Below are 25,905 nucleotides of genomic sequence, written 5' to 3'. Positions count from 1 at the left end.
AAATGTAGGTTATTAGCATATAAACCTTGAATCCTGCAAATATGAAACCACCTGTTCAGGTGTAGCCCGACACACACACACACATAATTGTCAGAGACTGCAAAGAGAATAGAAATCTGGGAGTGGAATCATCAGAATGATCAGGGGATGGGAGCGAAGCAGGGAGGGGGGGGTTGAATTCCTAATAAGAGATTCATAGTTATCTTTATCGGATATGCTAACCAGAGCAACCAGCACAGACCAGTTTCCCATCTACATTGCAAATGAAGCAGAGGCTGGTGGGGGGGCGGTGGAGTGATGACAGGTACAGCCTAGCTGAAAAAGAGACACTGAGCATGCATTTTCCAAAAGAGACCATGCTCACCTGTGAGTAGAAAGACCAAGGGGCTGACTTGGGTTAAAAACATTTTCATATGGTAAAAGAGACAAGGGAGGTGGGATGCAGAACATATTCAAACATGAAGGATCACGGTGGAAGGAGAAGGATAATGCATTCAAATTTTCCATTACAGCAAAACCTCTGTGCCAATTCAAAGCTGGCACATTTGAGAAAAAAAAGTTTTGGTCTCCCTCATAAGCTAGCTTTCCATGTACAGGGAATTTTGGGCATCTGAGTATAAAGCACCTCCCTTCTTCCTGAACCACCAGCTTGCCCAGGAGAACAGCACCATGTGCCTTTTCTGAACATCAGGATCAGCTCACGCTCAAGGACAGCGAACAGGAAGGGGATTGTACGCTTGAGGACTGGGAGCTTGAGACTGATTTGGTGTGCATGGCAGGCAAATAGCCTAAGGACATAATCCCTGTTGGGGCTCTTCTGCCTTTAACGGGAAGAGATAATAAGGGTTGGAACACATGAACCACCAGGGCACTGTTAAAATTCCTTTTTCTATGCCACCGTGAAAAGTTACTGCAACCCAACGGTTCTTGTAAGCTTCTTGGGGCAATGAATTAAGCTTTAGAACCTTGCAAAGCTTCATATAGATGGTGCTATATTAATATATATTAACACCATATATTATTAATAGCTATATCAGCAACTATATTAATAATACAGTCACAACTGTGTCCATTACCAGATAATGCCTTTTGTATTTTCCCTACCAGGCCCACGTGGTTATCTAGAACTTTGATATCACAGGCCTACAAAACGGAGGGTCAGAAAAGTTTTTCCCAAACTTTATGGTGGTCTGACACGAATTTGGGGTGCCGATTCCAAAAATGGCATCCATTTTGCCCTATCACGTCTAGTTTTGGAGATATAGTGCAGCCTCATTAGTGAATGGTTCAAGCAGCTTCCTCATGAGAAGGCCATGGTGTAGGCTTCCTCATGAGGAAGCTGCAGGAACCATTCACTAAAGAGGCTACGCCGTGTCTCCAAAACTAGACGTGATAGGGCAAAATGGATGCCATTTTTGGAATCAGCACCCCAACTATACCCAGGAATTGGTGTAACGTTTAAGGAAGCAAAATGTGTGTTGGCCTGTGTATTAACAGGTAATACTGACTGACCTGAGGAGGACAATACAATGATACAGTAAAAGCACAGGAATCAGACAATCCCCTCCAGTTCTGCTTCCCACCTGTAAGCCTTGATTGGGGTCCACTGGTTCGTGTTGACTGGGATTGTGGAGCGCAGGACCACAGGTTTAGAGCCAAGGTCATAGGTCATCTGTACGTGGCCATCCACGATAGCCAAGGCAATGTAGTCTGAGCGGACCAGCCCTTTTCCACTCCAAAGGATGAGGCCTTGCGTGGCTTCCGTCTTGATGCTCAGTTCAAAATGATTCGACTGCAGGGCCTTCTCACTGCATCGAGAGTTTTAAAAAAAAAAGTGGGGGTCAGTTTAAGACAGGAGGCTTCCCACATGGCAACCCAAAGAGCAGAGCAACATCCTTGGGAAAGAGGCAGGCGGACAACCTTAGTTCCTTCTGCATCCTCACTTTAGAATCAGCAATGGCGGCACCAGAAATAAATATTGGGGCCAAAAGGGTGCGTTGTCCCATATGTTCAAAAGAGAAACGATTTGTTTATTTCACAGGAACATTCCCATTTATTTCACAGGAACACATTTCCTCTGAAATAAATTTTACTGATGTTCATGGCATTCATTTGAACTTATGATTTAGCTATAAATTTGATTCCAAGCCCAGCAATGGGAAGGGTATTTGCTCTGCCCCCCACAACACCAGCTATGGGAATCGGGCACAAAGACCAAATGGTATCGGTGCCATTCTTGACTAAGAATGGTTCAAATGGGAGTGAATCTAGGTGCTCCCACAAGCTGGCTACCCCCAAACACACGTGGCAAAACAATCACTGAACAACAATCTGAACTGCCACAAAGGTCGCATTTTTACTGCGTGGGCTCCGAGGGAAAAATAGTCTCTTGGTGACTTTTCTTCCTCGAAACGGCTTTGAGGATCAGTCTTCAGTTAGAGTTGCCTGAGGAGCGGAAAGAACCAAGGCAGCCTCCCCAAGAATGGCTCTGGATCCCTGCCTCAGGTCCGGCTGAGCCCACATCAAGACCTCACACCCAACAGTGGAAGGGGGGGGAAGAAGGATGTTTTGACAGGAGCCTGGAAGACCCCCAGAGTAGGGATTGTTCAAAGTGGAACTGACAGAGATGCACACAAACTACACATAAAAGACATGACACACAGTGACACGGGAAAAATAAGAGTGCTTCATCTTCCAATAGATGCGGTGCAGAAATGGCAAGGGCAGTGGCTGTGGGGAAGCCCACATAAGCCACAACAGAAAGCGGAGTGGGGGTGCATTTCCAACACTGAACGTGACTATATAACTTGTGAGATTCCGTGCTGCCACGTGGCAAAAACCATTGGCCAAGGTGGCTTTGAAAAAGGAGCGTAATCTGCTGCAGTGGCTTAGCTAGAGGGGGTGCAGAGCACTAAGTTTTGCAGGAAGCCTCACTGCAGCAAGAAAGCAGCCTTCCTCTCGGAGTCAGGCATACACCTCCATTTTGCTCTCACCACCTAGAATCACTCCAAAGGGGATGAGGAGGTGAGGCACCCTGCAAAACCTAGTGCTTTGCACCCCCTCTAGCTACGCCACTGATCTGTCGAGGAGCTTAGCGTTGGCTACTTGCCACAGCAGCTGAGTGGTTGGCAACCTTCTGTCTCGAAAGACTATGGTATAAGCCTACAGCACCGTCTGGTATTCCCAGACGGTCTCTCATCCAAGTACTAACCAGGCCTGACCCTGCTTAGCTTCCCGAGATCAGACGAGATCGGGAGATAGTGTTCAGTATAGGGAGATGGTTGGCAACCTTCAGTCTCGAAAGACTATGGTATAAGCCTACAGCACCGTCTGGTATTCCCAGGCGGTCTCCCATCCAAGTACTAACCAGGCCTGACCCTGCTTAGCTTCCGAGATCATGGTATAAGCCTACAGCACCCGGTATTCCCAGGCGGTCTCCCATCCAAGTCCTAACCAGGCCTGACCCTGCTTAGCTTCCAAGATCAGACAAGATCAGGCATGTGCAGGGTAACAGTAGCAGCTGAGTGAAGTCTCCATAGGCAGAGACAAATAAGGGCCTGATCCTTTCCAACTTTTCAGTACCCACGCAGCCACAATGCAACCCCAAGGTACGGGGAAAAAAAAGTTCCCTTATCTTGAGGAGGCCTTTGCATCTGTCCCTCCACAACAGGATACAGCGCATGCCCTGTTAGCACTGCTATACCAGGGCTGGATAGGATTGGGCCCTAAGTCATTTAAGATGCTAAGGGACAACCCCCTGGAGAAAGGCTGTGGCTTTTGTGCCACGTTTATGAGTTTCTGATGGCATCTGGCTGGCCAAATGGCCTGATCCAGCAGTGCTGTTCCGGCGTTCTTACGTTCCTGTGCTTTTTCTCCTTAAAACGGCATTTGGGATGGGTGATGCAGAAGCTCAAATGAATAAATGAGCTCCCACTCCACCAGTTCCCAGCCTGCCCTTACTCACACTTGGCTCCTCACCCGACTGTTTTCTGTTGAAGCTGGATGGCTGGCCTTAACTCATCTGTTGCATTAACAGAAAGCAGAGATTTCTCCCTGATAAAAGAGTCACTCAATTTGTGGGGGGCCTCTGAGAATGTCAGTTTAGTCAAGAATGACTGGCTGAGCTCCTCTGAGGATCAATCGGGATAATTGCAATCAAACTCCCAAATTAGTCAAGCTATTCAGACTGATGGATGATGTGTCCCTTGCTTGCATGCTGGCAACAGAGTCAGGAATTAAAGGATCCCCATTGACCAGACATGCTCCAGTCTCTAAAAATCCACAACCTACAGGAACGTTCAAAACTATTTAAAACTATTTAAAACTTGGACAGGCAGGAAGGCTATTTAGAGGGGCTGGTGTGAAATAGGACCTAGCTCATACATGTGTTCTACAGGTGATGGAACTCACCTGAGGGAGGCACCCGTCCCCTCTTGAAAAAGGTGTGCACCCAATCACATTACTTTTCAAAAGACGGGGTGGGGAAGCACATGAATTGCAAGTTCATATGGAAAGCTCATGTCGTGTACATAGCAGAGGGGAAGGGGTGCCCCATATTCACTGTCTGCCTGGTTATGCAAAAACTGGGCCGAGAAGCTGGGCACGATGAAAGTGGATAGCTATCAGAAAACAGGTTAGTTGACCAGCAGGCCGTCTAAAACAGCTCAAGAAGCCGGGTCAGCGCCAATGACCAAATAAGGTTAGTCAGGGCCCTATTAGATCAGGGTCATCCGATCCTGCTGGGCCTTAAGAATTCTAGCCAGGAGCAGAGGTAGTTCTGTAGGAGAGGTGTCGATCGGACCCTGACTGAAACCTGTTCCTTAGTGGGCAGAGCAAGTTTTAAGACCCACCCACTCCCCATTTTACACTAACTGGAAAATGAATGATGGATGCTTCATTATCCTAAATCAGATCAATGGTCTCCTTTGCCAGACTTGTTCCCAAAACTTAGAAACAGAAGGCACCCATGACATACTAGGCAAATCCAGTCAAAAATTTGCTCATTGTGGCTTGATTTCCATTTTAGCCTGGCATTAAGCGAAGTGCTTAAAACCAGGCTAAAATGGAAATCAAGCCATAACGGCTGGAAGGGCAGGGGATGGCACATAATGCAGACTGCCATTTCTTGAGCATGGGCTAAACCTTGTGTGGCTCTGACTTTTCAGGTCTTTTCACCAGTTTAAAAAAAAAAAAACACAACAAAAAACAACCACATATACACACCAACTGGGATGGTTTTCCAGACATGCTCACATCAAAGCAAATTGCACAGCAGACAAATGAGGGAGGGACGGCAAGAGAGGCAGCAATATCTGGACACCAGACTTACAGAAGTGCTGAAGCCTTGCTGAAACTCACCTGATATCCAGAGGATAGTCTTGAGCATCAGGACTTAGAAGCAGGAAGAAAGGGGAGGCGTGCAATAAGCGCTCATGGAAAACAATGAACTGCGAGGGACAAGTGCCTAGTCCCTGTGAAACTAGAGGCCCCGGTCGCACTTTCGAAATACTGATCTGGGAGCTTGCGAACAAGCAGTGGAACACCATTCTCACACATAAAAGCTTCTGCACATTCTGAGATAATAAGCCCCCTTAAACTGGTCTCATCTCCAATTTGTGCCCACGTTTAAGAGGAAACGGTCGGAGTAGAAAGTGAGAGCAAATAAAAGAGCCCCTGGTTAATCGGGGGCTCTCGATTCATCCTGATTTCACCTTTAAATACCGTCGTCTTACCTCACTTCTCTCCTGGCTTTGCTTATGTGATCAAGGGGTTCAGCAGAGATTGGGAGCACGATGGAGAATTAACAGCCCCCAACTCTTCCTTAATTATGCGCTCCTGACAACACTTCATTTCGTTACAGAACAAGCTGCCTAAGGTTTCGTTCACCCCATCGGTTAGCACGAGGTAGCAACTCCTTCAGTCTGGGGTGAGTCGGCACAAGGCAAGAGGTTTAATTGGAAACGGGGTGAGCACTGAATTAATTAGGGGGCTCTGTTTCACATCAGGATAAGTGGCTACGTGTAAAGCAGCCAGTCATCCCAGGGGTGGAGTGGGATTTTTCTAGAAACCAGTGCAAGCATTTGGTGGCTCAAAAGCAACCCAAGATTCCAAAAAAGAAGTAGGAGGAAGTGTCCAGAGACTCCCCCATCGTAGCCTGTCTGTACGAAACCTGGTTTTACACATCATCTCTGTGATCAAACGGCAGTTTTTCTAATTCTGTAAGCAATGCCCCCCATCATCTGTTCCCCGTGCCCTGAAATTCAAGGGCACCATGCGGTTTTAACACATTTCAGTTCCAGCGAGATCGTATACTGTTATTATGTCCTTTCCCAGAATTCATTTTGAAGCCCACAGCAGCCGTTTTGGACTGAAAAGATTGTACAGAGACCCTTAACCCCGGCTAAAGCTGGGTCACAGCTGTCAAGTCATCTTGCCAGCGACGAGATTTTGGAGACCAATTTCTCTTTTCTTCTTTTAAAAGAAACATGACTGGAAAAAACAGTGGGTTGTCAATGCTGAGACATTTTCCCACTCTCTCTCTCTCTCTTTCTCTCTCTCTCTCACACACACACAATTGCAGAGCTGTTGCATTAGACAATTAGAAAAACACAGCAACGCTCCACAGTTTCTGGCTTGGATACAATTTCCATGATTCCATTTAGCACACTCATATACAGAAATTCCTTTGTGAATGTTTGCACGGATGGTGATAAAGAATGGAAGTCTCCAGAGCAGCTTTGTCACAATTAATGGCGAGGAAAGTCACCAGAGCAACCCACGTGCTTCACTAACGGCTCCGCAAAAGCCCTAACCCATAAATCTGTCATGTCGTGGCTTTGCATTTGTTTTAATTCAAGCTACTAGTCCTTGTGGGAGAGAACTTTGCCTTGGCAAAAGAAAGCTCTGTGCCAAGGGGTGGCATTGCAGGCTGGTGCATGAAGGACTGACTACTCTTGGGCCAGCTAAAGCCTGGGGGGGAGGCACAGTCCCCCCAAACCAGCCCTCAACAGGATCAGCTAGAGAATGTTACAACTGGTTATCGCTAGTGGACTGGACCGCTCAGCTTAGAGCTCAGTAGGTTGGCTGAGGACATTCAGGCTTTGGTGCTCAGCACAGCACAGTATTCCTCCTTTGATCTGCTAAATGCGCACAAGTCAGCAGTGCTCTGCAAAGTCTCCAGGGATCTGTAATGCAACTCTTCTTTCATTTCCTTGCAGGGTTTCTAATGGTCGCAGGGGATTCAGTGCTCAGTCTCAAGCAGCCTGGGCTCTTTCCGGCTCAAAAAAGGGTGAGGAGCTAGCTAGCTAGCCTAAGGGCAAAAGTTGCATCTGACAACATGCAGCATTTCCCTGCTTGGTGGGGGGTGGGAAGCTAGGGATGCTGGCTGGAGCTCGGAGCCCCCCTCCCTAATCTGAGGTTCAAGATGTGGGGGCCTGGTGATGTCACACAGCTGGACACTACTGAATGACCAAACTAAATCTGGTGCCAGGGTACAACCCTGCAACAAAGGTTTGGGAAGGAGGGAGGGGGGAGAAATCAGAACCACCTGAATTTTTTTTAAAGAAGAATTTTCCCAGTTTTCCCGGGGGACGGACAGACTGCATATCTTCTTTTTCAAACTAATAAATGAGTAACTTTTTTAAGCAATGTTTGAAAATCCACTAAAATTGAGTGTTGGGAGAGTTAGAACAGACAAACGAAAATATTTCTTTACTCAGCGTGTGGTCGGTCTGTGGAACTCCTCGCCACAGGATGTGGCGATGGCGTCTGGCCTGGATGCCTTTAAAAGGGAATTGGACAAGTTTCTGGAGGAAAAATCCATTACGGGGTACAAGCCATGATGTGTATGCGCAACCTCCTGATTTTAGAAATGGGCTACGTCAGAATGCCAGATGCAAGGGCGGGCATCAGGATGAGGTCTCTTGTTATCAGGTGTGCTCCCTGGGGCATTTGGTGGGCCGCTGTGAGATACAGGAAGCTGGACTAGATGGGCCTATGGCCTGACCCAGTGGGGCTGTTCTTATGTTCTTAACTACAATTCCCAGGAGGCCTTGCAGGTCTTGTTGTCTGGTGTGCTCCCTGGGGCATTTGGTGGGCCGCTGTGAGATACAGGAAGCTGGACTAGATGGGCCTATGGCCTGATCCAGTGGGGCTGTTCTTATGTTAACTACAATTCCCAGGAAGCCTTGCAGGTCTCTTGTTATCTGGTGTGCTCCCTGGGGCATTTGGTGGGCCGCTGTGAGATACGGGAAGCTGGACTAGATGGGCCTATGGCCTGATCCAGTGGGGCTGTTCTTATGTTCTTATGTAAAATGCTAATATTGTTACAGCCAGTGGAGCTGCCACCAAACTCCTACTGCTACATCACCGTCTCCTCCTCCTGTCCTTCCAGGCCACCACCAGCACAGACATAAACGGGAGGCAGCAGAGGTGGGTCTCCAAAACTCAAGATCTGGACGCCTACCTGGAGAACCCGAGATTGCTCTCCAAAATGCGAGTCTGAATCTGGCAGAAAACTGGCAGCCCAACATAAGTGTGGGGCCAACAGGCCACTTCTATGCTACCCTTGGCCCCCCCCCCCCAAGATGTGCAACTTAGGTCAGTCTCCCTTGTGACATGCGCACATGCAGGTTCCTTCTTGCCCAGCCCCTCACTCCATCGTAGTTGTAACACACAGGCGGTGGGAGAATGGGATGAGATGTGACCTGACCATGGGGAACTTCTGAAATGTGACTTGGCTATTGCCTGTGCTTCATCTTAGCCGGCGCTGCCTAAGCTTGCCTGAATTTTTTACAGGGCTTGGGGAGAAGTGGGGGGCAGTTGTGTCTGGATCTAGTCAGGCGCATAGGATCCTTGGCCAAGGCCTTCCATGCCAACTGCAGTTAGAGCTACAGATGTTACACTGCAATGACTTTCCTTCTTGCCCTCCCCAGCTCAGTTTCCAGGTACCCAAGCAAGGATCTGAAGGAATTTTCCCTGAGCTGGCTGCATCTAGCCCTCACCTGCCTCTTAGCTAAGACGCTCATTTCCCGCTTCCTCCCCAGCCAACACTCATTTCCTATTTCTTTCTCCAGGCAGTATCAACATCCCCGTTTCCACCCCAGTTGATGTACATTTTCTGTTCCGTGACCAGTAACACTCACTTCTTGGCAACTGGAGGCATGAATGCTCCAAGGGCTCTTTTCAAAGAGGTGTTCTTATCCAGGTGGACTACAGGGTGTCAATATGTGGGTTGGCGGGTGTCAAGATGGTTGGGGGTGAGAGGTGGTGATTAGTGGGGGGGAGGGAGAGGAAAAAGGTGGGAATTCTACTTACGCCGGAATCTCATTGGTCAGTTGGCTTGAAAACAAAGAAACAGAAGACATTCAGGAGAAAGAGAGAGGAGGATAGACAGACAGAAAAAAGAGAGAGAAAACACAGAACATTCTCCCAAAGGGATACCAAAAACTAGAGGTGGGGAGAGAGCTTGGTGAACAGATACCCTGAATCTCTTGGGCAGAGTAACTCCTGCACAGAGAATATACAGGGGAGTTCCCTGCCCCAAAGAGGTTACAGAGATATGGTTAACAAATAAGACTCAAGACATACAAAAAATGTTATTCATGAGACAAGAGAACACACAGAAAGAGAAGCAGACAAGATGACCGGAAGCAGGAAAATGAGGACCGCTCATTTGTCCATAAATGGGACTTCCATGTACAGAAACAGTGTGTTTCTGAGACCAGAAGCTGGCGATCAGCGAGCGGCCATCTCTTTTGTATCTTCTTACTTTTAGGAACAAGACGGAATCCCCTGTTGTGGAGTGCTGTGTTCACAGTGTTACTCAGTCCTATCCGGCAAAAGGTTGCAAGAGGTTCATTAGCGCCAGATCAGTGGATGTTACCGGGCCTGTGTTTCCCTGCCAAACTTCTGTGGCTGGAATTAAAGCTAAATTTCATTCCTGGTGCCATGAAACGTTGGAAGGGACTGATTGTGCAGCGCAGCTTTCAGGAACCAGCTAGAAGGGCTAGAAGGGCTGAGGGACTCATCAACTATCCCTGTCCTGCAGGCAAAGTCAACTGTTTTGCAAGTTGTCTGTCCCTCTAGGAAAGAGATTGCCTATGGAATCTGGAGCCCTGCGTGCTCTAAGGAGGGAGGCAATGCATCACAAAATAGTTCACAGACAATAAACGCTTCTAGGTGCTCAAGGAAGCCAGCCAAGCCTAGGACTATGTTCAGCTGACTCCCCCCCCCCACCCCAAAGGCACATTCCCTGTTCCCCAAATCATGAACTGAATTTGTCTTCCCTTATCCTGGTGTGGCAGTGCCACAATAACCCCTGCACACTTGCAGCACAGTGGCTGTGACTTGAGTTGCCTTGAGGTACGCAAGGGAAGTGGTTTCACAACCCCCCAGTCCAGATGGCCCATTTCTGAGGTCCAAGTTTGGCTTCCACTAACAGCTTCGGTCCAACCCTCCCCAAACCCTGGTGGTCCAGAGGAGATGCATTACCTCTTGGTTACAGCGTTGTGGTACTCTATAAATGTCCTGCCGTCGAAGGCAATGGCCTCTGCGTCTCCAGCCGCCTTCTCACTGATGACTAGAGAAAGAAAAATGACAGGGAGGTGTGTAATGCTCTCTGTCTCATCCAATAGCCTACAATCTAGCCCAGAACCTTCTGGTGGCTTTGGTGGCAGGTCAAACTCCTGGATTAGAAGGAAAAAAAGGGGGGGATGGAGTGGAAGAGGAAGTGAGGAAGAGAGGAGAATGGTGGGCTAGAATGTCTTTGCCGTTCTAGCACAACCACTCTGTACACTTCTTCGGCTCCATTCCCTTTTGCCTTTTCTAAATCAGAGAGTAGAAAAAGTGGTGGCTGGTGAAAGGCGTCTCCTGCCGATTTTCCACCTGGGGCAACGTCTTCAATCATGGAAGGGCCACGAGTAAAGACAAACCACTGGGGAGAAGTTTAGGCTAGGGCAAAATGGGTTCCCTTCCAAGTCTTACGGCCAGCAAAAGGTTCGGACAGCTCAAAGAAATGCAACACAATGGTTCCACATAAGTGCTTTTAACTGTGCCAAAGGGGTGCATTCCTGCTCCCCCATTCTGGCTTGCTCTGCTCCTGCCCCCAGTCCATCCAGCTTCTCTGGCCAGCTGCAGTCTCACCTTTCTCACAGTGTGCCCCAAAGAAGCCCCTCTGGCACACGCACTCATAGCTCTCCATCCGTGGGTTGCAAGTCCCATCGTTCTGACAAGGGCTGGGTTTCTGAGTGCATGGGTGAGAGTGGAAGGAGGAGATCTCAACAGCACTGTGGATGTTCTCTTCCTTCAGGACTTGCACACCTTTGATGGAAATCTAAGTAGTAGAGAGAGGTGGGGGGGGGTGAAAGGGGAGAAAAAAACAACAACAAGAATTAAAGTGATTTCTTTTTAAACAGGAAAATCCCGACAGAAAGTGAAGCGTCCCTGTAATTCAGTGGTTCCCAACCTTCAGGAGCTCATGGACCACTGAGGCAAAAATTCAAATTGTTGTGGACCACATGCAACCTCTCACCCCCAGGCACACAAAAAATACAACTAAATGTGTAATAATTAAGATAATTTATTAGATTTACTCTTTATAGAGAAGATTTGTGGGTTGCTGCTTTTGTTGCTGGCTGCAGCTGTGGCCAATCCTTTGTTTGTCCTCTCTAGTGATCCATGAGGAAGTGTCTCCTGAGCAAGACTACCAGAGTGTGGGGAGAACAGGCCCCCCCACAGCCACAGCTGGTACTTCAGATGGAAGTGATAGAAGACAACCTATGCAAATAGGTAGCACAGGTACAAATGCTACCTATTTGGTAAGTTGAAGTGTTTCTACGTGGGCATAACTTTTCTTTCCCCCCCCCCCACCCCCAACACACAAACTGAGTAAACTTTTCCTTGGATTCAGGTCTTGTCCAGGCATGAAGTGTTTAGTGACTCGGTAATGACACTGAAACATCTTAGCTCACAATAAAAACTGCGATTCTTAGGGAACCTTTGAAATACAAACACCACAAGTGGCACACGCAAAGCCATGGTAGTGCTAGTCTTGCCCCATAAATAGCTGAGAGGCAGAGATCTTGCCTGACCTTTTGGATGGCCCCTTCGAAGCCAGTGGAGATGGCAGCAGCTCGGGCCAGCTTGCTGAAATCAGGGGCTCCTCCAACATAGAAGGGCTCCTTGAGGTTCAAATAGGCATGCGGTACCTGGGTGGGTGGAAGGAAAAGGTGAGGGGGAAAACAAAAGTTAGAAAGGAGAAGACGCAGGACAGCTCCCAGATGACTCCTGACTGCAGATGGTACTTCTCTCAAGGGAAAGAGAAAAGAGCCAGGGCAACTGGTTAGCAACCTTCAGTCTGGAAAGACTATGGTATAAGCCTACAGCACCCGGTATTCCCAGGCGGTCTCCCATCCAAGTACTAACCAGGCCTGACTCTGCTTAGCTTCCGAGATCATGGTATAAGCCTACAGCACCAGGTATTCCCAGGCGGTCTCCCATCCAAGTACTAACCAGGCCTGACCCTGCTTAGCTTCCGAGATCAGACGAGATCACTAAGGTATAGGATAAGACGGGGATGGTGGAACCAGAATCAAGGGTCCACTGCCAATTTTCCTAGACCTCACAGTGGCTTTCGATATACAGGCATGCGCCGCTTAACAACTGTTTGCTTAACATGGACTGCATATATGAAGGTGGTCAAAGCACAATAAAGATGCTCTTAATGAGGCAATCGCATCTCCCCTAGCCTGCAGCAGAGGGTCTGTTTACACAATAAAGAGGCTTTTAAATCAAAGAAGAGGCAATCTATCTCCAGTAGCCTGTGCAGCTAGCTAGTGTCTGACAGAGAGTGTCTGTCTACACAACAAAGGCAATAGATTGGACTGAATGTTCACTTAATGACCTAATCACATAACAATGGGGACCTGAGAATGTATCCCAGTCATTAAGCAGTTGGAGTCATTAAGTCATTAATGGAGTCATTATCCCAGTCATTAAGCAGGTAAGCAACTGCACACCTGCAGTTGGAATACACCATCATTTTGGATAGGTTTCTCTAGATTGGGGCCTGGGGGGGCATAATGTTTTGGTGGCTGGCGAGCAGATTCCAGAAATGGCAATTGGGGGGGGGGCTTCTGCTAGGTCCCCTTGCTTGATAGTTATGGGGTCCCACTGGATTTCATCTTGTCACTTCGAGACATACATGCAGGACCTACTGTATGGGCCGATCTTATATAAAGGATCTTCTAAATGCAGGGCTGGCCCAAGCCCTCCTGCAGCCTAAGATGGATGTGTCAACTGGTGCCCTCACCTTACCTAGCCTCTGCTCCTCCCACCCTCTAGAAAGGAAAAGGAAGAGGGGGTGGAGCAGAAGAGGAAGCATGGAGGAGAGGTGGGATAGAGTGTTGAGACGCTCTGGCCCACTACTCCGCTGCACTTCAACCTCCTCTTTCTTTTCTGATCCAGGGAGTGGGAGGAAGGGCTGCAGGCAGAGGTGGGTGCTCTCTGCCAATCTGCTACCTGAAGTAGATACCTGAACCACCTCAGTTAGTCTCATGAATGAGCCAGCCCGGTTCATATCCCCCTCCTGCGGGTCCGCTCAAAAGCAGAGAGGCTACAATAACTGCCCCCTTTGTTCCTGTGAACCTCGCCCCCCACCCCAAGTTGTGGCGTCAGAGCCAGCCTGAAATTCTATTAACAACACTATCTAATGCTTAATGAAATTAATCATGGAGAATGACTGAGCTTTATTGAAATGCAAGGTGGGGGAAATAAAGTAAAAAAAAAAATAAAATAAACGAATTGCTGAATGACTCCTAGGGGAAGGAGAAAAAGAGAGAATAAGAAGGGAGCATCTATTCTACCAAAACAAAAATCAACAGGCGATTTTGTAAGATGGAAAGGCCAGGCAGGTTGGCAGGGATGATAAATTGCTGGCGTTTGGATGGAGAGAGAGAGAGAGAGAGAGAGAGAGAGAGAGAGAGAATGAATGCACTGGTGTTGGCTGAGATGGAAAACAAGGGCCATTATACTTATCTTCACCTTACGGGATTTCTGAAATCCAGACAGCAGGGAGAAGGAGGAAGGGGGTGGAAAGAAGAAAGACAAATGGAAACCGAGAGAGAAAAAGAGAAAACAGAGATCAGTGCGGTCACATCATCAGCTGCCAGAACCAAGCTCCAACCCATCCCCTTGTTAGCTGGCAATGGAGAGAGAAGAGGTGCAGAACTGAGCCAAGGGGAAGAGGACAGGGGTCTGACTCTGGAAGAGGTGGGATGACTCCTTTGAGAAGGAATCTTTATAGCCAGAGGAAGCCTGAAGAGGAAAAAAAGGAGGGGGTCTGGATGATCAAACGCAAGCCCCAGGCACCCCCTGAGACCTACAGGGCCAGTCTCTAAGCTGCAATTCCCCTTTGGAGACTGACTTCCGTCCTGGTTTCAAAAACGGAAAAGTGTTCAAGAAGACTAGTTAGCTTGGGGATAGGGGGCAAGATGGCTTTAATAAAAGCCACTAAAGCACTGTTTCTCTACCAGTGGTACGGGTAACACCAGTAGTACTTGAGGTGGTGTCTGGTGGTATTCAGGGGACCCCTGCACATCTGCTGCCCAGCAGCGAGATCAGGAATGCGACGCAACAAACAGCGGTAGGAGGCTCGACTCCAGGGGCAGAACTCCAAAGCACACAAATCCCCTCCCTTCCACCCTGAGCCTCTTACTAGTGTTTACTGCGTAGCATCTGACTTCCTAACCCAGAAGTAACTGGCGAGGATGTCATCACCAGTTACTTCTGGTGGTACTTTGAATAGGTGGACCATGGGAAGTGGTACAGCAAACGCTGAGAAATGCTGCACTAAAGGCATCTTTTCTATAATGATCATTCTCCCAGAAACCCGTGTGTTGCGAAGGACTGGCGAGGGAGGGAAGGCATATGTAGAAGGTTTCATGCATTAAAAATTGGTCACTGTGCTTAATAAAGTAGCACACGTTAAACCCAACTGCCATCTGGTGTCTTCGCTGGGGGTGTGAGTGTAAATAGAATGCTGGAGGTGGCAGCGAGTTGCATGTATCTTGTGGTCTTCTGTGTGCTCCCAGAGGCGTTTGGTGGGCCACTATGAGATACAGGAAGCTGGACTAGATGGGCCCTGGGCCTGATCCAGCACGGCTCTTTTTATGTTCTTATGGATTCTGTTGAAGAGTCTGAGATACTTGCCAACATAGAGTAACTAGCGTACCCAGAAACCCCTGCATTTTGGAAAGGATTCTGGGAAACTTTCCAAGATATGTCCTCAGTTTCAAAGGGGTTGACAATTCTCTGTACATGGTGGGAATGGAAGGGAAACTGGTGTTTGTGTTTTAAATGGGGAAGGACAAAAAAGTGATGAAAAATAGCAGCCATCAAAAATTGCCCTGTGAGGAAAGGTTGAAGCGTTTGGGTTTTTTTCAGCTTAGAGCAGGGGTCTCCAAACCCTGGCCCTGGGGCCAGATGTGGCTCGCAGCGAGCCTCTATCCGGTCCATGGCGAGCCTCTTCTCCCCTGAAGCCTCTGGTCCATTCAACTGAACGTGACCAGAGCTGTGCTCTGGTTGCGTCTGGAGTGTGTTCTGAGGGCCGAGAAGGTTGAATGAATGAGCCCATTTATTCACTCATTTAAGTCCCATCTCTAATTTATTTATTTAAATTTTACAGTTAAATTTTTTTTCTGGCCCTCAACACTGCACCAGATATTTGATGTGGCCCTCCAAAAAGTTTGGAGACCCCTGGTATAGAAGTATGATTCAAGGGAATAGAGAGAGCATTTTTACCTTCTGTCATAGCACTGGAATTCAAGGGGTGGGGTGGGGGTCATCCAGTCAACCGATAAGTGTAGATCCAGAAGAGACCAAAAAATAATTAGGGAGTATACCACCATGGGATGCAATTACGATTTGCAAGCACAGCTGGCCTTAAAGGGGAATGAGACATATTCACGAGTTTGAGGGTGATCCAACGGTATCAGCAGAGTGGAACCTCCAAGTTCAGAGGCAGTCTACCTCTGAGTACCAGTGGCAAGAGGGGCAACAAAGCTGGAGAGATGCTTTGGACCTTGGTATCAGCAGAGTGGAACCTCCAAGTTCAGAGGCAGTCTACCTCTGAGTACCAGTGGCAAGAGGGGCAACAAAGCTGGAGAGATGCTTTGGACCTTGGACACCAGCTTGGTAAAAGAAGCAACCGCAAACTGTTTCCACTCGTAGGACAGTCACTTCGGAGGCTACACCCACTTACCGGGGACTCCCCCATGATCCGTTCGCCATTATTAATTCTCATCACCCCTTTGCGGGCGTTCCTCTCCAGCATGACACTGATCCACGTGTTCAGTGGAATTGGTTCCTTGCTCCTGAGAAGGACGTGGTGGGCAGAGAGAAGAACAGAGAACATCATGATTCAGGCAGCAGTAGGTCCCAGGCAGTTAACCTCTCTGCGTACACAAACACAGGATTTCATGGTGTCTCTGATCAAAATGGACAACTATTGTTGCCACAGATCTTCACCTCACGCCTGGTCATGGCGTGACCACGGCGAGGATAAAACAGATTGTTCTGGGGTTAGTGCTGTCAAGCCCCACTTTCCTGGGTCATTTCAGGTCCTACAGCAGCGCAAATTCTGGCTAGCTAATAACATTATAAGATCATGAATGCCAGAACATGCATTTGCCCAACGAAGGGGAGGAGAAAATTCATGGGCAGTCATGCTCACCTCTTCCCTCCTCCGTGCATCCCTCTCTAGGGTGTCCCCCTCCCTACATTTAGGTTTCTTTCATTCAAAAATGGTGACCCCCCACCTCCAGTCTGATGCAGAAAGCCCACTCTTAATACCACAACCTACTGCATGTGCAGCTGACACTTTTTCTAGCTCTGTAATAATAAGGGTTAAAACTTGTGTCTTGCAAAAGGGAGGGATGCTCGGGGGGTGCTCAAAGCAGGAGACCACATACGTGTTCAGGGCTTGCACAGCACATCTGGATACATGGGAACCACACACAGCCTTGATAGAAGAAAGCAGATCTTACTTGATTACAGCCGCCCCCTTGCCTAGGTCATATCTGTACTCCAAGTAGCCGTCGTGCAAGGCCAGAGAGATGAAATCCCCTTTGCCGTCTGTCTTCTGCCCATTGTAGAAGATCATGCCGCTTGGATTCTTGGCCAGGAAAATCACTTCCATGGTCATCTTCTCTCTGTGGAATCAGAAAGCTGGGCCTCAGCAGTGGTCCCACTGATGTGGCTGTAGGACCCAACTCGCAGTTATGAAGACCCCTCCCCCCCCCACCGATCTTGCCGCTCGTGTATCCCAACACATCCTCCATTGTGACCTTTGCACACCCACTTTCAGCAACACTTCCGGTGCAACCCTATGCATGTTTAGTCAGAAGTCCCATTGTCTTCAGAGAGGCTTCTTCCCAGGAAAGCGTGTACAGATTGGAGCCTCAATTGGAGAGCGCCTTCTTTTCCCTCTGATGACTACCTTGGGTCTGGAAACATCTCTCAGGATGCCTCCATACCATCTCCCCTTTTTCTCCAATCCCTCCCCCAACCTGTCTTTTTTTCCTTCTTTTTTTTTTTTTTTTGTGAATCATGAGATACAGCCTCCTCCATCTCATATCCCATTGGAACTGCAGGAATGCATAATACCCTGATGCTTGAACTGCCTCCAGGAACACCTGTGGGATGCTTCTTCACTCCCTTCCTTTGAAACTGTCCTTCAAGCCCACCTTACCTGTGAGGCCTCAGTCCCCATTCTCTCCTGTAACTAAGTGTGAGTGCACGCATCTGAAACTCTCACATGTGCTCCCGCCCTGTTTTGCCCTCATCTCCATTCCCCTTTCCTCCCTCTCTGGTCTCACTATCATTCTAAACAGTAAGCCCCCTTGAGGAAGGGCTCTCTTTTCACTCTCTGTAAAGCAGGATCTTCTGCTCTCCATCACTTGTAATGGTGTGAAGGTATCCCTCAAATGACTCCATCCTTTCTCCTTCCTGCCTTCCCTCCATGCTTTGAGCCGTGCCTTAGTTCCCATTCTGTGCCAGAACCACCTTTCAGAGCGCGATACCATAGTCTTTCGAGACTGAAGGTTGCCAATACAAAATACAATAGTTCCCATTCACAACCCAAACAATTTCATCTATTTCCCTGTCTACCCTGCCTCCTTTCTTCCCATTAAACATAAGAACAGCCCCACTGGATCAGGCACAGGCCCATCTAGTCCAGCTTCCTGGATCTCACAGCGGCCCACCAAATGCCCCAGAGAGCACACCAGATAACAAGAGACCTGCAAGGCTTCCTGGGAATTGTAGTTAAGAACATAAGAACAGCCCATTGGATCAGGCCATAGGCCCATCTAGTCCAGCTTCCTGTATCTCACAGCGGCCCACCAAATGCCCCAGAGAGCACACCAGATAACAAGAGACCTGCAAGGCTTCCTGGGAATTGTAGTTAAGAACATAAGAACAGCCCCATTGATCAGGCCATAGGCCCATCTAGTCCAGCTTCCTGTATCTCACAGCGGCCCACCAAATGCCCCAGAGAGCACACCAGATAACAAGAGACCTGCAAGGCTTCCTGGGAATTGTAGTTAAGAACATAAGAACAGCCCCATTGGATCAGGCCATAGGCCCATCTAGTCCAGCTTCCTGTATCTCACAGCGGCCCACCAAATGCCCCGGGGAGCACACCAGATAACAACAGACCTGCAAGGCTTCCTGGGAATTGTAGTTAAGAACATAAGAACAGCCCACTGGATCAGGCCATAGGCCCATCTAGTCCAGCTTCCTGTATCTCACAGTGGCCCACCAAATGCCCCGGGGAGCACACCAGATAACAAGAGACCTGCAAGGCTTCCTGGGAATTGTAGTTAAGAACATAAGAACAGCCCCACTGGATCAGGCCATAGGCCCATCTAGTCCAGCTTCCTGTATCTCACAGCGGCCCACCAAATGCCCGAGGGAGCACACCAGATAACCAGAGACCTGCAAGGCTTCCTGGGAATTGTAGTTAAGAACATAAGAACAGCCCCACTGGATCAGGCCATAGGCTCATCTAGTCCAGCTTCCTGTATCTCACAGCGGCCCACAAATGCCCCAGGGAGCACACCAGATAACCAGAGACCTGCAAGGCTTCCTGGGAATTGTAGTTAAGAACATAAGAACAGCCCCACTGGATCAGGCCATAGGCCATCTAGTCCAGCTTCCTGTATCTCACAGCGGCCCACCAAATGCCCCGGGGAGCACACCAGATAACAAGAGACCTGCAAGGCTTCCTGGGACATTGTAGTTAAGAACATAAGAACAGCCCCACTGATCAGGCCATAGGCCCATCTAGTCCAGCTTCCTGTATCTCACAGCGGCCCACCAAATGCCCCAGGGAGCACACCAGATAACCAGAGACCTGCAAGGCTTCCTGGAATTGTAGTTAAGAACATAAGAACAGCCCACTGGATCAGGCCATAGGCCCATCTAGTCCAGCTTCCTGTATCTCACAGCGGCCCACCAAATGCCCCAGGGAGCACACCTGATAACAAGAGACCTGCAAGGCCTCCTGGGAATTGTAGTTAAGAACATAAGAACAGCCCCACTGGATCAGGCAACAGGCCCATCTAGTCCAGCTTCTGTATCTCACAGCGGCCCACCAAATGCCCCAGGGAGCACACCATTCCTTCCCCTGTTTTGTCAACATCCAGATTATAAGCCTCGGGGGGGGGGGTATAGCCCAGGTTGCTTTCACTGAAATACACACATATCCTTCCCTTGGTTACTTCTACCTCCACCTCCCTTCCCTTCCTCGGTGGTTTCCCTTCTGTCAACATCTATGCTTGTAAGCCCCTCAGGGCAGGGAACATCTTTCTGTGGCACTCTACCTAAAGTGCCATGCACACAGCTAACTACATTTATTAATAATAACAGCAGCAGATTCTTCCCCTGTTTTAACACTTCCATCTTCCTCCCCTTCCCTCTACTGCCTGTGTCAAATTTCAGATTGTATGTTCCTCAGGGCAGATACCTGTTCTCATGTACTTTGCAATGCTCCATGCAGAAGAAAGGCATAGCAAGAGCGGCAAGAATCAAATAACTGTCATGATCTTCTAAAGCTAAGGAAACCTCATAAATAAAGGTAGCTCTGCATCTTTCAGACTTGCCAAAAAATGACTGACCCTTTCCAAAAATACAGATGAAAGGGAACCAGACCATGAAAACTCTGGGAGGGTGTGTGTGTGTGTGAATCTTTCATTAACTTGTGAACCTTGCAAGTGAAACATGAGAAAAATAAAGCAAAAAGAAAAGCACGACTTACTGCAGATCCAGCCCAAAGGTTTGGAGGCCATTCAGCTCCAGGTAGGAGAATCCATTAAACTCTGGCAGGAAGGGCACCGTCTTATCAAGCTCTGTGACTAATTTAGGGAGAGAGAAAAGATTACTGAGAGAGGAATGAATTGGTAGAAGGGGTGATGCTTCAGTCTGCAAGGTCATCCCAGGGCCGGATTCACGGCAAGCTGTGGTTTAGGGCCTCACATTACGAATATGAATATATCACAAAGACGATTAAGTATTTTCACCTGAGAGTACTTCATACAAGGCTCTCGGCAAGATATTTATGCGTAATTAGCTTTTTGTTGCTGCTTCCCCTATGAATGGAATGCAAATTCAAATGGCTAATATTCCTATTATTCTAAGGACAAAGAAAATAAGCTTCTTTTGATACTCTCTGGGTCCCAGCATGGTTTAATTCAGAATGATTGTCCCTGCAGGAAAGATGTCAGCAGCAAACATCCAGAAAGCATCAAGCATGAAGAAGGCTCCTTCCACGGGATTCCGTGGTGCCGCTCAACTTCTCCCAACTCAGCATCTCCATAGAGGCTCCATCTCCATAGATGCTCCACAGCATCTCCATCAGGCACCATACAGCTTACCTGACTCACAGAACTCCCCTTCCCGCCCCATGGGGCATTCACACTTGGCGCCCCCTTCTGGCAGCACCAAGCAAGTGGCAGAGATGTGGCATGGGTTGGGGTCACAGGGATTTCTCTCATCAGCACAGGTTGGCCCTGAGGGGAGAAGAGAGAAGGAGCTATAGAAAAACACATGGTAGTGGAGAGGGTCTAAGTGTGTAGGGGATGCGGTGGGGAACAAAGCATTTGCAAAACAGCAACTATCTAAACACGCATCATCTCACACTGAAATTGAAGTTATTTAATTTAATACGGCTTGATTTAATTTTTTTTAAAGTGCCAAGTGCCCGTCGCTTATCCTAGTGGATTCAAGGACCAGAAATACTGGGAAATGGGAATAGTCTCGCTCCATACTGAGCTCCTCAGCTTACTCAGCCTTGCTTCATACTTAGAAGAATAAGTTCAGGATAGCCTTCCCATCGGTTCTGATCCCTTCACCTAGATTAGAACAGCGTTCTCCAACCTTGGGGTCAGAACCCCAATGACTTTGCGAATTCTCTGTTGTGGGGTTGTGGCAACTTATGGGAATGAAAAAAGGCTGAAGGCCACTAGACTAGAGCACCACCAGGTAATGGGGCAGGTATCTAGTGCACGCCTTCAGGTACCAGGAGATCGTGTCCCAGTCCTGCTCAGGATCTTGGCAACTGTGCTAAATTAGCTTTCACTAGCGCCAGGCTTCATGGTCACTTTTCCTGCTTTCTCTAATAAGAATATTTGGTTATAATGAAACATGCTGGGGAAGGCATTTTGGGGGCGGGGAGTGGGTGGTGATGGGGCAGTGGTCAGTGGATACAGTCCCCGGAGGAGTGTGGGATTGATGGTGGATTCCAGTCTTTTTATTTGGGTTGTGGCATGGGAAAGGTTGAAGACCACTGGCCTGGAAAACCAGCACATCAGAGTGAAGGGTTCAAGGCCAGGCTCCCTGATTCTCTGTAACTTCATCCTTAGAAAACTAACCTGTTGGGGGAAAGTGTTTAATTCAAGGCCAGCTGCCTTGCCATTGTGCAAGCTCGAACTAAGAAAACTACCACATTAGGGAGAAGATCAAGGCCAGGCTCCCTGATTCTCTGTAACTTCATCCTTAGAAAACTAACCTGTTGGGGGAAAGTGTTTAATTCAAGGCCAGCTGCCTTGCCATTGTGCAAGCTCGAACTAAGAAAACTACCACATTAGGGAGAAGATCAAGGCCAGGCTCCCTGATTCTCTGTAACTTCATCCTTAGAAAACTAACCTGTTGGGGAAAAGTGTTTAATTCAAGGCCAGCTGCCTTGCCATTGTGCAAGCTCGAACTAAGAAAACTACCACATTAGGGAGAAGATCAAGGCCAGGCTCCCTGATTCTCTGTAACTTCATCCTTAGAAAACTAACCTGTTGGGGGAAAGTGTTTAATTCAAGGCCAGCTGCCTTGCCATTGTGCAAGCTCGAACTAAGAAAACTACCACATTAGGGAGAAGATCAAGGCCAGGCTCCCTGATTCTCTGTAACTTCATCCTTAGAAAACTAACCTGTTGGGGAAAAGTGTTTAATTCAAGGCCAACTGCCTTGCCATTGTGCAAGCTCGAACTAAGAAAACTACCACATTAGGGAGAAGATCAAGGCCAGGCTCCCTGATTCTCTGTAACTTCATCCTTAGAAAACTAACCTGTTGGGGAAAAGTGTTTAATTCAAGGCCAACTGCCTTGCCATTGTGCAAGCTCGAACTAAGAAAACTACCACATTAGGGAGAAGATCAAGGCCAGGCTCCCTGATTCTCTGTAACTTCATCCTTAGAAAACTAACCTGTTGGGGAAAAGTGTTTAATTCAAGGCCAACTGCCTTGCCATTGTGCAAGCTCGAACTAAGAAAACTACCACATTAGGGAGACGATCAAGGCCAGGCTCCCTGACTCTCTGTAACTTCATCCTTAGAAAACTAACCTGTTGGGGAAAAGTGTTTAATTCAAGGCCAACTGCCTTGCCATTGTGCAAGCTCGAACTAAGAAAACTACCACATTAGGGAGAAGATCAAGGCCAGGCTCCCTGATTCTCTGTAACTTCATCCTTAGAAAACTAACCTGTTGGGGGAAAGTGTTTAATTCAAGGCCAACTGCCTTGCCATTGTGCAAGCTCGAACTAAGAAAACGACCACATTAGGGAGAAGATCAAGGCCAGGCTCCCCCTCTCCCCCCACATAAACACACCAGTATGCCAACCTGTATAGCCATTGAGACACTCGCAATGGAACATCTCGGCCTCTTTGACGTGACAGAGGCCGCCATGGTGGCAAGGGTTGGGGTGGCAGGGGTTGTTGCCACACTCGCCCACCCCGCTTCCATAGAGCACGTCGCTGCCTTTCTCCCGCAAATCGTACATCTGATTGTTCACATCCAGGAGGCGGATGCAACCCTTCAGGCCGGCCGTGACAGAGGTGCGCTCAGCCACTCTGGAATGGAAGCGAAAGGAGGGTGGTGAGAGGTTAGATGGGCTGCCAACCAAGCTGGCAGAACTTGGTTTCTCAAATCAGGAGAGCTGGGATTAGCCTGCCTGAAAAAGCCCAGCTTCGGATGAGTATACTCTTGCTGCCTAGTCTGTACAGGTGCTGGAGAATCCTGGAGGGGCTGTGCCACCCTGGACTGTGGGCAGGACTGTAACACTATAGGCTGCAGGTGGGAAATCAGGAGATCCATTTTTGAAACCCATGCATGTGCCCGATCTCGTCTGATCTCGGAAGCTAAGCAGGGTCAGGCCTGGTTAGTACTTGGATGGGAGACCGCCTGGGAATACCGGGTGCTGTAGGCTTATCCCATGATCTCGGAAGCTAAGCAGGGTCAGGCCTGGTTAGTACTTGGATGGGAGACCGCCTGGGAATACCGGGTGCTGTAGGCTTATCCCATGATCTCGGAAGCTAAGCAGGGTCAGGCCTGGTTAGTACTTGGATGGGAGACCGCCTGGGAATACCGGGTGCTGTAGGCTTATCCCATGATCTCGGAAGCTAAGCAGGGTCAGGCCTGGTTAGTACTTGGATGGGAGACCGCCTGGGAATACCGGGTGCTGTAGGCTTATCCCATGATCTCGGAAGCTAAGCAGGGTCAGGCCTGGTTAGTACTTGGATGGGAGACCGCCTGGGAATACCGGGTGCTGTAGGCTTATACTATGATCTTGGAAGCTAAGCAGGCTCAGGCCTGGTTAGTACTTGGATGGGAGACCACCTGGGAATACCGGGTGCTGTAGGCTTATACCATAGTCTTTCGAGACGGAAGGTTGTCAACCATTAAAAAAAACCAAACCACATTTTTTGTTTGTTTCTGCAATTTTTTTGAAGTATTTTTTAAAGCAAAGATCTATATTTATGAAGAGTATTCAAAAAGGTGATCTCCTTCCCTCTCCACAGCAGCAGTCTGAAGTGTTACATTCCTTCCTTGCACCTTCAGGGCTCTTCCACTTCATTGCTCTGTATGTGTAGAACAGGCCCGCACTGCAAATTATTCAGGGGTGAGGAAAAAGGCATTTTTGCACACACTCAAAGGTGTCCTTTCCTTAATTGCAATTTCACAGGTTTATGGGCTGAGCAAAGATAGCTACGTAAGAACGTAATAAAAAAAATAAGAAGCGCTCCACTGGATCAGGCCGAAAGCACATCTAGTCCAGCTTCCTGTATCTCACAGCGGCCCACCAGATGACTCAGGGAGCACACAAGACAACAAGAGACCTGCATCCTGGCGCCCTCCCTTGCATCTGGCATTCTGAGGTAGCCTATTTCTATTTCATACCCATCATGGCTTGTAACCTGTGATGAACTTTTCCTCCAGAAACTTGTCCGATCTCCTTTTAAAGGCATCCAGGCCAGATGCCATCACCACATCCTGAGGCAAGGGGTTCCACAGATTAATCAAAGAAACTAGTAAAGAAATATTTTCTTTTGTCTGTCCTAACTCTCTCAACACTCAATTTTAGTGGATGTCCAAATGACATCAGTGAGCTAAATGAGCACCAACGTTCAGTGGTAGTCTACTGCTGACAAACAGATGCTATCAGGGACAAATGACAAGAGAGTGCTGTTTTCTTTACACCCCACTTGTAGCCTTCCCAGAAGCCTTTGGGAGAGGAGCACACTGTTGGTAAGAGAATGCCACATAAGACCTGTTCTTATTCTCTTGCAGAGTTGGGGACCATATTTCAGCACAGATTTTGCCAGTACAGTCCTTGCACCCTCAGTTTAAAAGGCACATTTCAGGAGTTTGCTGCAGGAGGTCTTCAGGGCAGGAGGTCTGGTCTAGAGGGCAGAGCCTCCGTTAGCCCGAAGGATCGGAAGGTCGCCAGCTCCGTGAATGGTGAGACCCTGAAGCAGCTGACAAGCCGAGCTGAGTTATTCCACCTGCTCTTTGGTGTCAGCAAGGAAGTGTCTTGGCTGCCCTTCATGTGAGAGATGAAGGAGCTGCTTGTCAGCCTGCTGGAGGCCAGAAGTGATACCAGACCAGAAAGATCCATCTGAAATGTCGTGTGGTTCTTGCAAGACAGAACCTTTCTGTGACTGTAAAAATCCCCTCGGGGATTTAGAAACAGCCTGACTAGGTAAACAGCCTTGAATAAAGTCAGAGGAGTAATTCGATGACCAGAAAGGCAGTATATAAATACCCAGTCATTATTAATTATTATTAATTATTATTATTATTATTATTACTACTGCATCTTGTTTGCTTGCAAGCCTTTCCTTGAGTAAAGGATTCTGGGTAGTAGACCTGCCTAAGGCCCTGGGGCGATGTTGCAAAGGGGTCTGAAGGAAGAAGCTGTGTTTAAATGCAAGCATTTAATTCAATCAAATGCCTGCAATTGGCTCTAACTAGCACAGTGCCAGACTTAGACAACTACCCTGCCATCACTCTAGAAAAGCGACTCCAGACGACGCAAGCTTTTCCTTCAAGGAGAAAGGCAATCTTCTCTCACCGCTACAGCCCAAA

At 48.3% G+C, this 25,905-nt stretch overlaps 1 protein-coding gene and 1 pseudogene across 1 annotated transcript in view; one reads left to right on the top strand and one right to left on the bottom strand.

The window, feature by feature from the left end:
- Nucleotides 1–1,552: 1,552 nt before the first annotated feature.
- AGRN (agrin) overlaps nt 1,553–25,905 on the bottom strand; it is a 269,059-nt gene continuing 244,706 nt past the window's right edge. The window contains exons 26-35 of the mRNA XM_066637393.1: nt 23,161–23,390; nt 20,931–21,065; nt 20,315–20,411; nt 17,043–17,207; nt 16,259–16,370; nt 14,041–14,052; nt 12,090–12,206; nt 11,143–11,332; nt 10,492–10,579; nt 1,553–1,808 (exon numbers count right to left, since the gene is read on the bottom strand). Coding sequence (XP_066493490.1) covers nt 1,553–1,808; nt 10,492–10,579; nt 11,143–11,332; nt 12,090–12,206; nt 14,041–14,052; nt 16,259–16,370; nt 17,043–17,207; nt 20,315–20,411; nt 20,931–21,065; nt 23,161–23,390 — 1,402 coding nt within the window. The remainder of the gene's footprint in view (nt 1,809–10,491; nt 10,580–11,142; nt 11,333–12,089; nt 12,207–14,040; nt 14,053–16,258; nt 16,371–17,042; nt 17,208–20,314; nt 20,412–20,930; nt 21,066–23,160; nt 23,391–25,905) is intronic.
- On the top strand, nt 23,630–23,746 carry LOC136660986 (5S ribosomal RNA; annotated as a pseudogene).

Source organism: Tiliqua scincoides, chromosome 9, assembly GCF_035046505.1.
Source record: "Tiliqua scincoides isolate rTilSci1 chromosome 9, rTilSci1.hap2, whole genome shotgun sequence".
Taxonomy (NCBI): Eukaryota; Metazoa; Chordata; class Lepidosauria; order Squamata; family Scincidae; genus Tiliqua; species Tiliqua scincoides.
This window is presented reverse-complemented; position numbering and strand designations above follow the sequence as displayed.